General features: G+C 43.0%; 1 protein-coding gene across 2 annotated transcripts in view; it reads right to left on the reverse strand.

Moving 5' to 3' along the window:
• The window catches only part of LARP4 (La ribonucleoprotein 4), a 45,166-nt gene extending 29,111 nt beyond the window's left edge, over positions 1-16,055 (reverse strand). Inside the window, exons 1-3 of one of the 2 annotated variants that reach the window (XM_083169487.1) lie at positions 15,899-16,055; positions 4,689-4,833; positions 1,641-1,805 (exon numbers count right to left, since the gene is read on the reverse strand). In XM_083169487.1, the coding sequence (XP_083025613.1) occupies positions 1,641-1,761 (121 nt within the window). In that variant the 5' untranslated portion in view covers positions 1,762-1,805; positions 4,689-4,833; positions 15,899-16,055. The other variant, XM_083169486.1, reaches the window with a different exon arrangement.
• Between the last annotated feature and the right edge of the window lie 541 nt (positions 16,056-16,596).

Below are 16,596 nucleotides of genomic sequence, written 5' to 3' on the forward strand. Positions count from 1 at the left end.
TGTTAAAATGGACTGAGTCCATTTTAACATGGAATTCAATGGGAAAAAGGGGTCCTTTTCATACCCCTACTATCCAAGTGGGCATGGAGTTGGATATAAACCTGTGGCGAGCCCGAAGCGTGGCGAGCGAAGCGAGCCCCGCGAGGGGACGGTATTCCGTGTCCGCTCGCCACGCTTCGGGCTCGGTGGCTCGCCACAGGTTTATATCCAACGCCATGCCCACTTGGATAGTAGGGGTATGAAAAGAACCCCTTTTTCCCATTGAATTCCATGTTAAAATGGACTCAGTCCATTTTAACATTGATTCCTATGGAAAAATCGGGGCATCGCATCGCATCCGATGGTCGCATGCGATGCGATGCGCCCGATCCGACCCGATTTAGAAATCGGACGCCCAGATAACTCACAAGTACCGTATTTACTCCATTATGTTCGGATCTCAAAAACTTTGGATAGCAATAAGATAAAACCAAACTTGTACTAGCTTTGGCAAAGAGAACAGTAAAACTAAACTGCTCCTGCCTCAGAGTTGCTCCAGGACTGCAGCCGCAAGGGGGGAGACAAGCTGTGGGAGGTTTAGACACTGCAGGGAGGGTATTCGAAGAATCAACTCAAAGGCAGGACCAGGAAGCGCAGAGGAGAGACCTGAAACAAGGGAATTCCAGACATCACACGCAGCAGCTGGGATCCTTCAGTCGATTAACTCTGCACTAAACCAGAAGGATGGTGGAGGAGCGGAGCCTAAAACCAGAAGCTATACCCTGGGCTAAACCTAATGGGATGATCAGGAACTGGGCATATGTCTATGCCTTTTTAGAACTGAATAAAACCAGTTCAGAATGAGTTGGTAATTTCCCACCACTGATACTGGTTCTATGTCTATGTGATGCATTTATACGGAGTATACAGTGCACTTTTATACGGAGTATACAGTGCACTTTGTGTGATTTGTGCACTTCACATATATCATAGTGCACTTTATGCTTTTATGGGGGGTTTTTTTAGGTGTTTTATGTACTTCACTATGATATGGCATTTATTTTTCGAGTGAAATCTTTGATAGAGTGATACTGCACCTTGCTACGATACGGAGCGCCTGATTTTATATTCCATATTTTGTTGTTGCAATCTGCATTCCTAGTTTGGAGGGGGATACAGATGATATGTCTACATAAGAACACACTGGTAACTCTGAGAGGCAGGGCCAACTCAAGGCAGTTATTTAGATACCTCCCATAGCCACTATAGACCTACTTATGTACAAAGCTCAACATATAGGGAGGTATTAAATGCGGGCCGGCGAGGGGGTTTGTACGGTAAGGATGGCTTTTCCTTACTGAAAAAAACAAGACATCTTCGCTGTCAAACCACCTGGTAATCCCTCGCCGTATTCAATGTAAAGGAGAAATCCTAGCAGTGATAGGACGCAAGGATCTCCTTAAACAGCGAGGTTCGCCGCAAATGTAGCAAGTCCGCTGTATTTTGTGGCGAGCCGTCCTGTTTAAATGGCCATACTCGCCATTTCCACCTCGCCGAAGGGAACCAGCGAGTGAAGGGGAGGGAGTAGAATACTTGATAGTAAATACCCTCATTGCATCCACTGAGTTGTGCCTCACAGAAACAACTTATCACTGACTCACCTGAAACCTCGAACATTTGATATCCAAGTTTGTCTTGTACTAATAATTCCATTCCATTTGCTGCTGCTTCCTCTAAATGAATACTACTTCCGCTGCTTACTTCACACGAGGGGGAATACATTACTTCAAATGGTTTACAAGTCTCACTCAGACCTTCAAGAGTGCCTTTAGGAAAACAAGAATGGGAATGGTTGTAACAACTGATCTTTATTTCAGATAAGGTAGCTTACAAGGGCAGCGGAGTTGCACGGTATAACCAAATCTTCTAATGTAAAATTAAGCAAGCATTTATAAGTGAGTAATTCCCAATATAGTTTTACCTTTGGTATAGGTCTGGCAGTAGTCAAGATTTTTCTAGCATAAGAGAAACTCATACATACCCTTTTTTTTTTGATCTGCTAAAATGCAAATGTTATCTATATATTCTGGAACAACAATGACATTGTCTGATCAAAGGCAAGAGATTGTACTCATGTGTCGCTATCCCAGCTCCTAGGATTGGCCTCATGCAGCTCTTCTGCCAGGGGCTCTAAGTTTGGCTATACCGGATTGCACATAGTTGTAGGTGGCTAACAACTTCTACAGATTGAACCGATAGACTGAAAAAGGAAACCTTACCAGGATGCTTCGGGGGCAGATTCAAATAGCCAGGAGGTTACTGTTCTGCTGACAAATCTTAGTTATGGAAACAAAGATATACCTATTTTTAGGAAGATTAAAAACCTGTAAAATGGCGCGGCACCACTCCACAAGGTTATATTGATGGGCAAGTGGTTCTTATCTGCCGTCAATTTCCAGCTTTCCATAATGCCATGTAGTTTGAGTCTCTCTTTAATGGATTGGATAACTATTTTAAGGGCTGGTAGACACAACAGTTACTATTGTGCATTATATGCCTAGTAAATATCCTTTAATGTTGGTAGTCTAAACAATCTAAATCAAATATCACAATGCACAGTATCAAGTGACTGCCCTGCAGTAACTTCAATAATCCCAGCAGTGTTCTGAAGAATCAGTGCATGGTAAAATGGTTCTATAGAAGTACTCAGGTACACTAACTTAAACACCATTCGGCCAGATCAAAAAGCTGTTAAGGACTTTGTGCCAGACACCAAAAGACACACAAATAAACCTGAAAGTGCTTGTGAGGCCTGTGTAATGATAGTTTGTTTCCAAAGGGCAACATGAGCCCTGCTAAAACACAGTTTGCCCATGCCGTGCCACTGTGACGTGAAATGATGCCATGTGCATGAGATCTATTCACATTAAGCGGGGAGCTTCAGCTCTCACCAGTAACATCAGCGGCCGGGCACATCAAAAGTAATGACGCCGTCTGCGACGTCCTGCTTACATTAGCAGAAACTGATCAACATCAAAACATACTGCAAGTACCAGAGCTGCTCCCAGACACAGTAAGCAGGTTGTGGTTGATCGAGTCACATACCACTCAGAGTACCAGGCTTGTGAGTGACTGTCTTTCTTCAGTCTGTATTTTTAAATATAAGTTGGATTGCTTTGCAGTATTGGCAATAATTGGCACTTGTTTAATACGGTACTTGTTTCCTAGCACGGCACCCACAATATGAAGTTGTATGGCATCGCATGCCATATGCCCGCATGCAATGTGATTTTAAATTTTATAAGCCCCATTTTTAATTGTATAAGCACCCTAATGGGTGCTTACAATGTTAAATGCACCCCCACTATCAACGGCAACCCGAAGCGTGGCGAGCGCAGTGATCCCACGAGGGGCAGCGGTACGCGTCCTCCAACCGTTTCATACCCCCACTATCCACGTCGGCATGGAGTTGATTTTATATAGTGCGGCGAGCGCAGCGAGCCCCGAGTATTACTTTACATGTATTCCGCGTCAGCTCGCCACGCTTCAGGCTCGGTAGCTCGCCACAATATTTAAAATCAACTCCACGCCGACGTGGGTAGTGGGGGTATGAAAAGGTTGGAGGACGCGTACCGCCGTACTCGCCACGCTTCGGGTTGGCGTGGGGGTGCTTTTAACATTGTAAGCACCCATTACGGTGCTTATACAATTAATTATCTTATAGGGGGCACATTTAACGTTGAAACCACCCATTAGGGTGCTTATACAATTTTAAATCGTATACCATTGTATATGCCATACAATGCGATGGTATACAATTTAAAATTGTATAACATCGGCTGCCATCGCGTAACATCGCATACCATCTTATGCCTTATGGTATGCGATGCAATGGGCGCCGTGCTAGGAAACAAAATACCTTTAATACTAATTAATGTGATAAAGAAAACAAAATCAGTGCACTTGTGTGGAAACTGCGAGGCTATCCCAGTGGTGTCTTGCTGTGATTTCTCACTGATTCGCATCTGCAAAAATATGCAGTCGCCGCCTCTAACATGCCAATGCGACCACCATTGTACATGAACTAATCCTTTGCGCAGATTTTTTGTTTTGGAGCATGCATTACACATGAGCACATCACTGAATCAGGCCCATTGAGGCTTTGAAGTACATCCCAGTTCAAAAAAGCCCTGCTACAGCTGCGACGGCTAGAAACAGTACAGCACCGGTTCTGCAAAATGCAGCAACAAACTGTCAGCGTATATGAGACGGGCAAAATTCTTTAGGAAGTGTTCTTTTCCAGGTACACCCTGAGGTCTGGTTTGCACATGACCGTGTACATAACTATCTGCTGACCAGACTAACAGGTGCATGTGTGATCTGGTCACTGAGTTCATGTGCAAAATGGTTTATATGTCATGTTTATAAAAGCTGGTAAATAGCATGTGAGGCAGAAATCTTCCGACCACACTCCTCACATACTGTAAACGAGGTAATCCTGATTCAAAGAAACTTAAAGCCCCTGCACTGTCTAACTAAACGGAGACAGAAAGAAAAGACACAGAGGAGAGGGAGGAGGAGGAGGCTATTATACCCAAGGTGGGCGGTCCCTGAAAATCAATCCTGTCTAAACTCAAGAGGAGGGAAGATATCCCAGTGTCAGGGCTGCCATGGGGATTGTAGAAGAAAAAAAAAATCTTAAGACTAACCTTCTATGTGGGTTTCTGCTGTGGCAGCTGCCTCATCCCAAGACTCTTCTGTGCCATTGACTGCTTGAGAAACGTCAGTGTTTCCTTGCGGGATTTCCTGCCATACTTTTGCATTAGGATTCAAACCAGCTCCTTTAGACGCCACCTAATAAAGAAAACCAACCAGTTAGAACACTGTATGAGAGTTATAATCATAAAACCAATTATATACTGTAGTACAAGTGCTAAATAATCTCATTAACAATCATTAGGCTCAATTCAATTCAGCTCGCAGTGAATAGCGCCAGGAAGTTTGACATGGAGCTATTCAATTCAGTGCGCTTACGCTTTTAAGTCAATTCTGCCGTTATCAGACGTAACTGCCTGCCATGCTACTGTTTGCGCTACCCTGATGCTATGCATGGTGTCCGGAATCAAATAGACCCCATTCTTTTTCAATAATATCCACAGCACAAGTTTTACATATTAGGATGAAATTTTCCTAAAAATATAAGACTTTTCTGGACTGGATCTAGTTACATTTATTTATTATCAGTTTCTTATATAGCGCAGCATATTCCGTTGAGCTTTACAATAGCAGACAGTGAAACAACAAAACAGGGTATTTACAGACAGTCAAAATGTAGGAGGGCCCTGCTCGCAAGCTTACAATCTATAGGGAAATAGGCATTGATACATAAGGATAGATACTGTATTCTCTATTGCATCGATTCCACCAGAACGCAAGGTTCTATGACTGGTTCTGGAATTTGATAAGCTTGCCTGAAGAGATGAGTCTTCAGGGAAAGCTTATAGGTTTGGAGACTGGAGGAGAGTCTTATTGTGCTTGGGAGGGGATTCCACAGAGTGGGTGCAGCCCGAAGAAAGTCCTGCAGTCGGTAATGGGAGCGGGTAATGAGTGTGGATGAGAGACGCAGATCTTGGGAGGAGCGTAGAGGTCGTGTTGGATGATATTTTGAGATAAGAGAGGATATGTATGTTGGTGTAGTTTGGTTTATGGCTTTGTGTGTAAGTAAAAGAATTTTGTATTGAATATGGTAGAATACAGGTAACCAATGAAGTGACTGACATTTACTAAAATGTGCCTTTAAAAGCCGCCCTATCTTCAGTGGCTTTGACTGCTGGAAATCAAAGGGTAATTACATGAAATACAACATTTGTATTGTTTGTATGGACTAGAATTGCCAATTTAAACTTAGGTCCAAAACTGCAGAAGATGCGGTGGCTTTTCAAAGTGTCACATATACATACCCCTTTCACACAGAAAATGCAATTACCGGGTGAAGCAGTTTTATCCGGGAATTACATGAAATACACGGGTAAATTTTCTGTGTGAAAAGATCGATCCTGATCTTAAACTCTAGGTCTCAGACCCTGCAAATGACCAGGGTCAGAGACCCAGAGTTTAAGATCCGGGTTGACCCTTTCACACAGGCGAAAAACCTGTGCAATAAAGCAGATCTCCAGGATCAAATTTTAGGCCCAGAGATTTGCTCTCCTGTGTGAAGACGGGTCTGACAGTGGCGACCAAATAAACCGGAGCTTCAAAAGCCAGATAATTGGCAGGTTATTCGGCTGCCGCTATGTGAAAGAGGTAAAAGTAAAATTCTGCCCTAAAGGCCCATTCACACTAGGCGATTTGGAATTCAGAGTAGCTCATTTTCCCCCACTTTGAGCTACTTTTGAATTCAAAATGTTCTAATGTGTATGGCTGGGCCATGATCGGTCTTGCAATAATGCATGCTACCACATCGCCGTCCGATGGCCTGTTTTACCAGGTGAGTGAACCACTTTACAGTGTCTCCTACTGTAAAAATTGCTCAGTGTGTATGCACTGCACGATTTTCCAGATAGCAATTTTCACTCTGTATACACACTTGGCAAAAACGACCAGTGTTTATGCACCTTAACATGGACATGTTGGATAGAGAAGTTGAAAAGAAAATATATTGATTTCATAGAATAAACCCGCTACGGAGGAAACCGCAAACAAACCATTTGTAGTTAGTACATATACTTATACAATAGGTTCGCAAAGTATGTCTGTTGATATAAACATCAGCAAACAGGTCAGTCTAGTTTCCCCAGAATAGCATAAACAAAGCAAGGCACAAAAGTGTCAGGCTATGGGGGGAGAAGGGTTAGTAAATATCACTGGCCCATGCCAGCAGTCCACACATACCAGACAAAGTATCAAATATTATGAGGCCAGTACACAGTCAAATGCTGACAAGCAGTGACATGGTGAAGAAACCTGCCTAGTACACAGCATATCCCATTATACAGATTGCTTCGGAAGCAAAGTGTAGATATTACCAGAATATTATTTATTACGCTGTTTATATAGCGCACACATATTGAGCAGCGCTTTAGAGAATTTTTTAACATTCAGTCCCTGCTCCAGTGAAGCTTACAATCTATATTCCCTACCACATGCACACACACACACACACACACACATTCACTCAAGGGTTAATTATTAGGAGTCAATTAGCCTACCAGTATATTTTTGGTTTGTGAGGGGAAACTGGAGTACCCGGAGGAAACCCACGTAAGCAAGGGGAGAATATACAAACTCTGCAGTTAGGGCCATGGTGGGAACTTACCCATGGCCTCACCATCCGTGCGGCCCTAAGAGTATGTACTCTTACATGGGTAAGGTACATAGATTCACAAACACTCATCCATAAAAAGAATATATATATATTTTAAAGTGCTCTCTGTCTTATGGTCAAAATGACACCTACATAATAAAAACACAGCAACGATAATAAATGGGTGTCTGGAACAATTTAATTGTGCTGTCATGTGCCCATTAAGTATTACACCACTGAAAGCAATTGAATTTTCATCCAAGGGGAATTTATTTGTTTTCTTTTGCCCGCAGCTCCCAACTAATGTGATGGGCAATGTTCAATTGTTTGCATCACTGGACATACATCACTTACTGTACCATCATGCCCCAGGATTAACCATGTAAAAGGATAAACCAATGAGTCTTGCCAAAACGCCACTCTATGATGCAGATCATTGCTCTACACCTCAGTAGGGTGGGAACAGGAATATGGGCACCCATGGCACAAACCGTTCAACAGTTACCAGTCACGTTAGAAGGAAGCTATGGCAGTGCTTAATCAAATTCCCCTTTAAATTATATTTCTAGTTTGTACATATTCCCTTCCAATGGGAGCATTTGCACAAAACGTGCCAGTTGTATTCTGGTGTTTGAAATCAAATTATTAATTGTAACTGGTCAACCAGTTGATAAAAATTGGTTTGGTGTAAGGCAGGCTTTACAAACATTTCAGGAAATGTTGTATCACCAATATTTTCAAATATCTGCCGTTCAGAGACTTTATTAAATAAAGTAGTCAAACTGATATACTGTAATATGTTTCACATGATGAGAAAGTCCATAAACTATCCACCCAATATAAAACAAAACCGCTTCCACATCACTAAAGCCGGGTGGATTTTGATCCCAGGTCAGACCCTTTCACACTAAAGCCGGATCGTTCATTATACACAGGTCGACCCGGGTCTGACGCTTCTAACAGTCCGGTTTGGTCAACCCAGTTATTTTTACTTTGGTGCTTTTACACTGCACCTCGACACAAACATCCTGTGTTATATGTGTGATTTGAAAGGGGTATGGATTAGGGGGGAGACTGCTACCACCTGGCTAACACAAGATGATGGCTAAGAGCAATTTCAAGTGCAAATTGCAGCATTCTGAGATGGTGCCAGAAGGATTTTAGACAGCTAAATGTCATCCTTTTGGGCACAGAAGTCATGAGAGCCCTATCATAGTAACAATTGAATGGCTCCAACGAGTGTCAGATACTTTAGGACTTTGGGTTCTATTCACCCGAGTCTGACCGATCAGGCGGTACTTGTATATTATCATGGCGCATATCGCATCGCATACCACTAAACAGGGTATGTGATGCGATTTTCGCGTGAAAAAGACAAAATGTACAATTAAATATTGCATCGAATTCCAGCAAATGGCATGCAATGCGATCGTATGCGATTTTTAATTGTACAAGCACCCTGATGGGTGCATACAATGTTAAATGCCCCCCCCCCCCCCCCCCATTGTCTATGTCAACCCGAAGCGTGGTGAGCGCAGAGGGGCAGCGGTACGCGTCCTCTGACCTTTTCATACCCCCACTATCCACGCTGCCGTGGAGTTGATTTTAGGTAGTGTGGTGAGCGACTGAGCACGAAGCGTGGCGAGCGCAGGGAGCCACGCAAGGGGACGCGGAATAAATATAAAGTAATCCGCGTGTGCTCGCCACACTATCTAAAATCAACTCCACGCCGACGTGGATAGTGGGGGTATGTAAAAGGTCGGAGGACGCGTACCACCGCCCCTCGCGGACTCGCTGCGCTCACCACGCTTCGGGTTGGCATTAATAGTGGGGGTGGCGTTGACAATGGGGATGCATTTAACATTGTAAGCACCAATCAGGGTGCTTGTACAATTAAAAATCGCATCGCATTCCGATGCATTCGATGTACTACGATCAACATCGTGGGCGCCGTGATAATACACAAGTACCGATCAGGTCAAGAAATTGGATGAAAAGTGAGTAAACCATATGTGCCTAACCTCCGATTCTGATGGGCAGACACACGTGCATCGGATCCAGAGACCGCAAGTGCTACCCGCAGGATGTCAGATCCGGAAGCACTTGCTGGGGGTCACATACAAAACATTTTATGATAAAGAACTGCATGTGATGGATCATATGCAGGCCGTCCCCCAGGTAATTGCAGAGGTATGGCAAGCAAGGCTGCATGTGATACCGATAACTCAGATTAGTGTATGGGGTCATAAAAATAAAGCAGCCTGTATTTACCCTGCACAGAAACAAGAACTTTGTTTGTCCATTTGCTGAAAAATGTGCTTTGCGATCAGGTCTAAATACGTTCTGGAGGTCAAACAATCTGCTTTTTCTGGCAAGCAAGTTTTAGATGATTTCAGCACACAACTGTTCAAATAGCAAAGGAAATACAAGGAAGTTCAGGTCATGCACCACAGCTCGCTTTTATGTGGGGGGGGGGGGGAGATGGGGATTTGAGCATGAGCCAAAATTCTCATACACAAGTATATTACAGTTTGGCAATATAAATATACAAAGTAGGGAAAGTTGCTGGTATATGCAGGCTGGCACAGTAATCTGATGTACTGTAGGCACAATACAGTGCGCATAAAACACTGCCTTTTACAATGCTCATCTCAAGGGCACACAAACAGATGAAGAAATAAAATATTTGTACATGGCTAGACTGTACATAATTGTATTTTCACATTAAACACATTTTAGGAGATTTGACACATTCTTCAACAAGAACGGTTTTGTTTTAAGATAACTCGCACATCGAATGCACTTGTGAACACATTAACAGGTGAATTATTCAGTTAGAGCAGACAGAGGATTTCTTTTTGAGCCTGAGTAGGCCTGTTTTCAGGTCACCAGGACATGTAAAACAATAAGTCAGGAACTTATTACAGGGGGCAATTCAATTTTTTTTACCAAGACTATTACATTTAGGCGTCAACTGAGCAATTCAACTGTTGTTCCAGTCGGTTGAGAACAGTGGGTGCACATATTTAATTTTGCAGACCCAGGAGGTAGTGAGCGCAAATGTGTAAAACGTCCGCTGTTCATACGCACAAAGCACTTTTCCTGTCACACCCAATAGTATAGCCCACTTTTTAAAATTTACTGGCTAAGGCTTAACTTATTTGGGCGCAATATTTTAAAGGTGACCAAAAACAACTAAACTGCAAAATGGGCACCAATTATCACAACTTAAAGAACAAATGAATTGCCCCATTGGATCTTGGTGTGGTAAGACCTTAGGCCATGTAAACATTGCATTAGCAGTGGACTTACAATGTGCTAAAATGGTACTTGTTTAGTTTCACGGCGGCAGATATATTGCATGCGATTTGATGTGCGATGAGATTTAGTACCTGTTCATAACCCCAATGGATGGAGTTGAGTTTATATAGTGTGGCGAGCGCAGCGAGTCACTGAGCCCGAAGCGTGGCGAGCCCCGCGGATTACTTTTCATGCATTCTGCGTGTGCTCTCCACGGAATACATGTAAAGTAATCCTGGTCCCCTCGCTACGCTTCGGGCACTATATAAAATCATCTCCATGCCATAGTGGATAGTGGGGTTACGAACAGGTAACAAATCGCATGCGATATCTGCCGCCGTGAAACTAAATAAGTTCCTCTGCAAATTAGTGTTCAATCTAGTACTCTGCACCTTTCAAAATCCATGCAGTTTTCCTGCCACAAATTTTATATAATGATTGCTAATACTGTAGCAGGGCATGCTGGGACATGTAGTTCCACAAAAGCTGGCGGGCCATGAGTTTAACATCACTGTCTTAGGGGGTGGGGGTGCAATTGTTATACCATGTGGCTACCACTAGGGGGTAAAATAAAGCAATTTAAAATGTTGCTCCATTTAGACACCCATTATTCACAGGGGAGGCATTTGTACCTGCAGCCTACTGTGGTTTGGGCGCCTCAACCAGAACTTTAGAAGGGATTAGCTACTAATCGCGTCTATTTGGGCACAATCAACAAAGCCAAAGTTCTTTTGAAAAAGTTGCAACTTTTCGAAGAAACACACTTTTTTATCTTTAAAATGTCCTGGATTGAAGCTTCACTACTGAAGTCTTCCCATGCCCAATGATTCTTCCGTATCTGGGATGATTATATCCACTCTGAATCTCCCAACACGGCCCCGACAGATTCAAATTAGTTTTCCCCACTTACACAACACCGGCTCATCCACCTAATTTCCTGCCCTTAAAACTATCACTCCACATTTTCATTGCCACAGGATGTTTCCATGCCACCACCATTATTATTAATATTATTTAAGGATAGCCTCTAGAGCTCAGCGTGGAACCTCCCCCCCCCCCCTCCCTCTACATTTACTCTTCTCCCCCATGTACCCTAAATATCTCTCTTCGACCCTCTTTCATGTCCTTTCTTTCTCTCCTATTCTCTATTGTTACAAATAGTTAATATCAGATTATCTACGACTCAAGAATTTGAATAATAAATTAACTATGAATGTAAGGGTCGTATATTTGATATACACTTAAAGATATAAAATGTAAAAATATTTTCAGCTCTGTTTTAAATGGATCAAAGATGAATGTTTCTTCACTGCATATTATATTCTTCAATGCACCTCCTCATCAACACCATTTGAATTTCATGATTACTGATTCCTCCACTTAATGGGACTCTTTCATCCACAAAGACTTTATCTTCAGAACATATTCAAACAACCTCAATTACTATTGGATTTCCATATCTATTGTTAATATTCCTTATCCGGTATATTGCCATGAAACGTCTTGTGAGCCGTATTTTGTTCAACTATGTACACACTTTTTCCTCAATAAAAATGTATGAATATTAAAAAAAAAAAAAACCAGCAAGAAAAACATCCTTTATGTACAGAAAGCAGGTACAAAATAGTTGAAATTCTAACAGCATTAGAGTAATGGGTATGGGTCAGAGTTGATTTCATTAAAGTTGACAGTCATTAGGTTGAAAACTATTGGTCAACACATTAACATAGTTGAAGGGTCGACACCAGTCATAGGCCGACATTGAAAAAGTCGGCCTGTCATGCTAGGCTTGGTACACTTATTTACTCCCTCTACTGTAGGTCTGATTGGATTCTGAAGTATGAAAAATTCTTGATCGAAAAAACGTGAAAAACCCATGTTGACCCAAAGTGTTCGGCTTATTGACTGTCAACCGCATCCCAGAGTAAATGCAAAGACAGACCTAGCAGCTATTCCACCCTCTAACAACGTGGACTTGCGCAAACTGTAAAACTAAAGTCAATAATACGGAAAATATGAACCTAAAACTTTCGTTTCAATATAAGCAGGACTGTACCCTGTGGTGTTTCGTCACAGATAAAGAGGGCAAGGTTAGCCTGTCTGTCAGTATCCGTTTAAACCGAAGCATCAAAATCCAGGAAACATGCACCACGTGCTTTGTCAGCTGAATTACCCTATGATGCTAGTTGCTGCAAGGTGCCAGAGAAAGGGTCAGGAAGTGGGTGTCTACAGGCAACAGTTGCTAATTGAATACCCTCTATTACTAAGGTTACATACTTGCAGCTGAACCACAATATACAGAACAATGACTAGCTCCTACCGTTTAAAAAAAAAAGGACAAGCCTTGATCTATAACTATATGTTTATATCTATACAAATCTAAGTGTGTATATATCAATTCTATATGGTGGTCGGGCAGATTTTGTGGCATGCAGGAGACAACTCAAGATTCCAATGGTTGTAAGAAAAATCATTTAGTTTAATTAAGTGACTTCTGCTTCATCATTTATAAGGCTACAATGCTGATATTCTGTACTCCCTTTTTAAGTAAAGTGAGGCTGTATCAACTTTGCAAATAGATTCAGGACTCAGTCATTCATTCAATGGGAAAAATGTTAAAAACTAATAATGAAAAATAGCGCTTCACACAAATGTAGACTTTTTAAAATGCATTACATGTGCTGCAATTTCACCAATGCAACACAGCTTGAGCACTCAAGAGAAAAAGTTATGCCGTATTACTATGCTTTAAACAAGGTGTTTAAGTATAATCATGATATAAGAGTAGTTAACATCACTTCACCGAGGTGTAGAGGCTCTTTAAATGGATCAGGATCTTTATCTGATCAGATTTTTAGGCAAAAAAATAAATTTTATATAATATATATATATATATATATATATATATATATATATATATATATATATATATATATATATATATCTTATTATGTGTGTTATTATGCTATTACTCTCTTATGTGTACTTGAACCTTGCTGTAACGATTGAAAATGTCTCTCCATTGTGAGACGAATAAAGGAATTCTAATATATATATATATATATATATATATATATATATATATATATATATATATATATATATATATATATATATATATATATATATATATATATATTAAATAAAGAGCTACTACTAACAGATCTCAATGTCCAGTGTGTGTGTCACAATTAGGGCAGTACACATACAGGAATTGTAGCCCTCAGTTTAATGAGATCAGTCAAGATAGTGACAGCTTTTTTCCCAACAATGTTATGTAAAAATACTCAAACATTATATAAAGGATTACGCTAATACAGACACAGAAGAGCAACCAATTACGAAGTCTTTTAAGAAAAAAGTTGTAAGACATGTTGTCTAAGGAATGGTTATTTCAAGGTTAAAACATCAGATTTATAAAGGGCATAAAATGCAGACATTGCCACATAAAGTTTCCATATTACATGTACGCATACCACAATAAATGGCAGAGAATGTGACAGCGCAGGAAGCAGTAACATACATTATAAAATGATATACATACAGTACACACAAAAGTATGTGTGTATGTGAAAGGAAGCAGTAACCTAGTTAGAGAAACATTGGATATAAAATGGAAGCCAGCAAGCAGCAACGTCCTTGGTTGGCTGCACACACCAGGAAGTGCTATAACTCTCATTGCCCAGGGACACGCTGCTGATCACAGGAGCTCAACATTACTAACCCGGATATACACCAAGCATATGTGATACTGCACTCATGTCATCCCAGGCCTTTCAGGGGCACATGGGACCAGAGACACCACATGATCAAGTCAGATGTGCCAGGATCAAAATAAACTTAAATCTGAAAAAGTCAAGTGAATACCCTAAAGCATACATTACAACACTAACATAGGTGACCCGCACTATAGCACATATACCATATGTAACCTGCACTATAGGGCATACCTAACAGCACTGAGATCATGGGTTTAATTCCCACGATGGCCCTAACTGTGCAAAGTTTGTATATTCTCCCCATGCTTGCATGGGTTTTCTCAGGGTACTCTGGATTCCTCCCACAATCTACAAATATACTGGTAGGTTAATTGGCTTCCAACAAAATTACCCCTAGTATGAATATGTGTGCGTGTACATGTGGTAGGGAGTATAGATCGTAAGCTCCACTGGCCCAGGGACTGATGTGAATGTAAAGCGTTGTGTAATATTTATGCAATACATAAATATCTGGTAATAAATAATAGCACATATAAAACTACCACATGTGGCCTACAGTATAGCACAGTGGTTCTCAAGTCCCCCCACAGTTCACGTTTCTAGGTCACCCAGCATGTGCACAGGTGCACTCATTACTCACTAGCATTTTAAAAGATCCACAGGTGGTGCTACTTATTTCACTTGGAAAACGTGTGTTGGGGTCCTGAGGACCGAGGTTGAGAACCATTGGTATAGCACATGGAACACTACCACATACTGTATGTGACCTACAGTATAGCAAATGTAACATTACCACAAATGTGACCTACAGTATTGCACATATAACACTACAACACTGTTACCTACAGTATAACACTTGTAACACTACTACAATTGTGACCTACTTTATATTATAGAACATAACTTTAACTTGCACAGATACGATCATTCACACATGAAGGTTACATGGCGACATGAGCTCTCCAGCAGCTGGCACCTGCATACAGGCAACTAGTGACAATTCCACCATATTTGCGCTACATATGTAATCAGGCGGTGCACCCCCTATGGATGGCCCGCTCCCAGCATAGTACCCCATGTTCTCAGCACAGTACCCCCTGTCCACGCTGCGGGCCCCCGGCAGAACGCTCCATATGGCCACAGGCCTCTCCCCCGGCGCCTCTCCGTGTAACCTTCGGCAGCAGCTCTGACAAAAGGTCACTGCGGTGTCCCCGCCATTCCCCTCCCCCTCCCCGGCCAGCACGGTCACAGCGGTGCGAGGCTGCCAGGATTGCTGTGTCAGGCCGGCCTGAGTCACATGGCGGCCCCCTGATCACACGCTCCCCGCCCTCCCGTCCTCGACTCTCACCTCCACGAACAAGAGCATCCTATCGCGGCGGCGGGAAGCGGGCCCCGGAACACTGGGGAGGGGGGTGCGGGACGAGCGGAGGATGAGTGCGGGAGGAAGGATGAGCGGGTGACAGCGGCGTGGCCAGCACTGCTTGTCACACACGCACGCAGGCCGCTCAGCTCACACCCTCCCCGAGCTGCTGCGGCGCTCCTACAGGCCGGCCTCTTCCGGCCGCCTCTCCGCCCAGGGCCGCTGCGCGCACGCTACCTCGGCTCACACAGGAGGACGCCGCTTCCGGCAGTTAGGGGTCAGCATCAGCAGCGGCCGGCGCCATCATCCTCTCAGGGGCACGTGCGCCTCACTCCGCAGCAGCAGCGCTGTCACCGGCAGCCACCGCCGCCATCTTACCGCAGGGCAACGGGGAGGAGGGGGCGGTGCTGCCTACCGGCATATAAAGGAGGGACGCGGCTCACACGCACTGCCGGTCGGGTGACTGTAGCACACGCTACACAGCTGCTTGGTAACCATCAGGCCCCCAGCGCTGGGGGTGGCACCTGTGTGTGGCTGTGCCCATGTTGGGTGTAGGAAGGTGACACCCTGTGTTTAACGCAGAGCGGGATAACATTTCAATACAAATCCGTTTACTCTCATCTTTTTATATTTGAGTTTGTACTTGCTTTTGTTTCCTTTCATGTTATGCATCTGCCGCCTCATTTAAGGTATATAATATAGAATAGAATAGAATCAACTTTATTGGCCATGTGTGCTTGCGCACACTAGGAATTTTTTGTGGATTTTACAGTGCAGGATCAACCAGGGAGGGGAAGGGGGGGGGGGGGGGGGGACGGACATTACATACATTACATTGAGACATTATATGCAGGAAACACATGCCCGCCGAGCTGCACAGCGCCTAGGCAGCCATCAGCGGCACCACTGGTCGTTGCAGCAGCCGGTAGGTAGCA

The sequence above is a fragment of the Crinia signifera genome, chromosome 2 (genome assembly GCF_055691185.1).
Source record: "Crinia signifera chromosome 2, ASM5569118v1, whole genome shotgun sequence".
In the NCBI taxonomy this organism is placed as follows: Eukaryota; Metazoa; Chordata; class Amphibia; order Anura; family Myobatrachidae; genus Crinia; species Crinia signifera.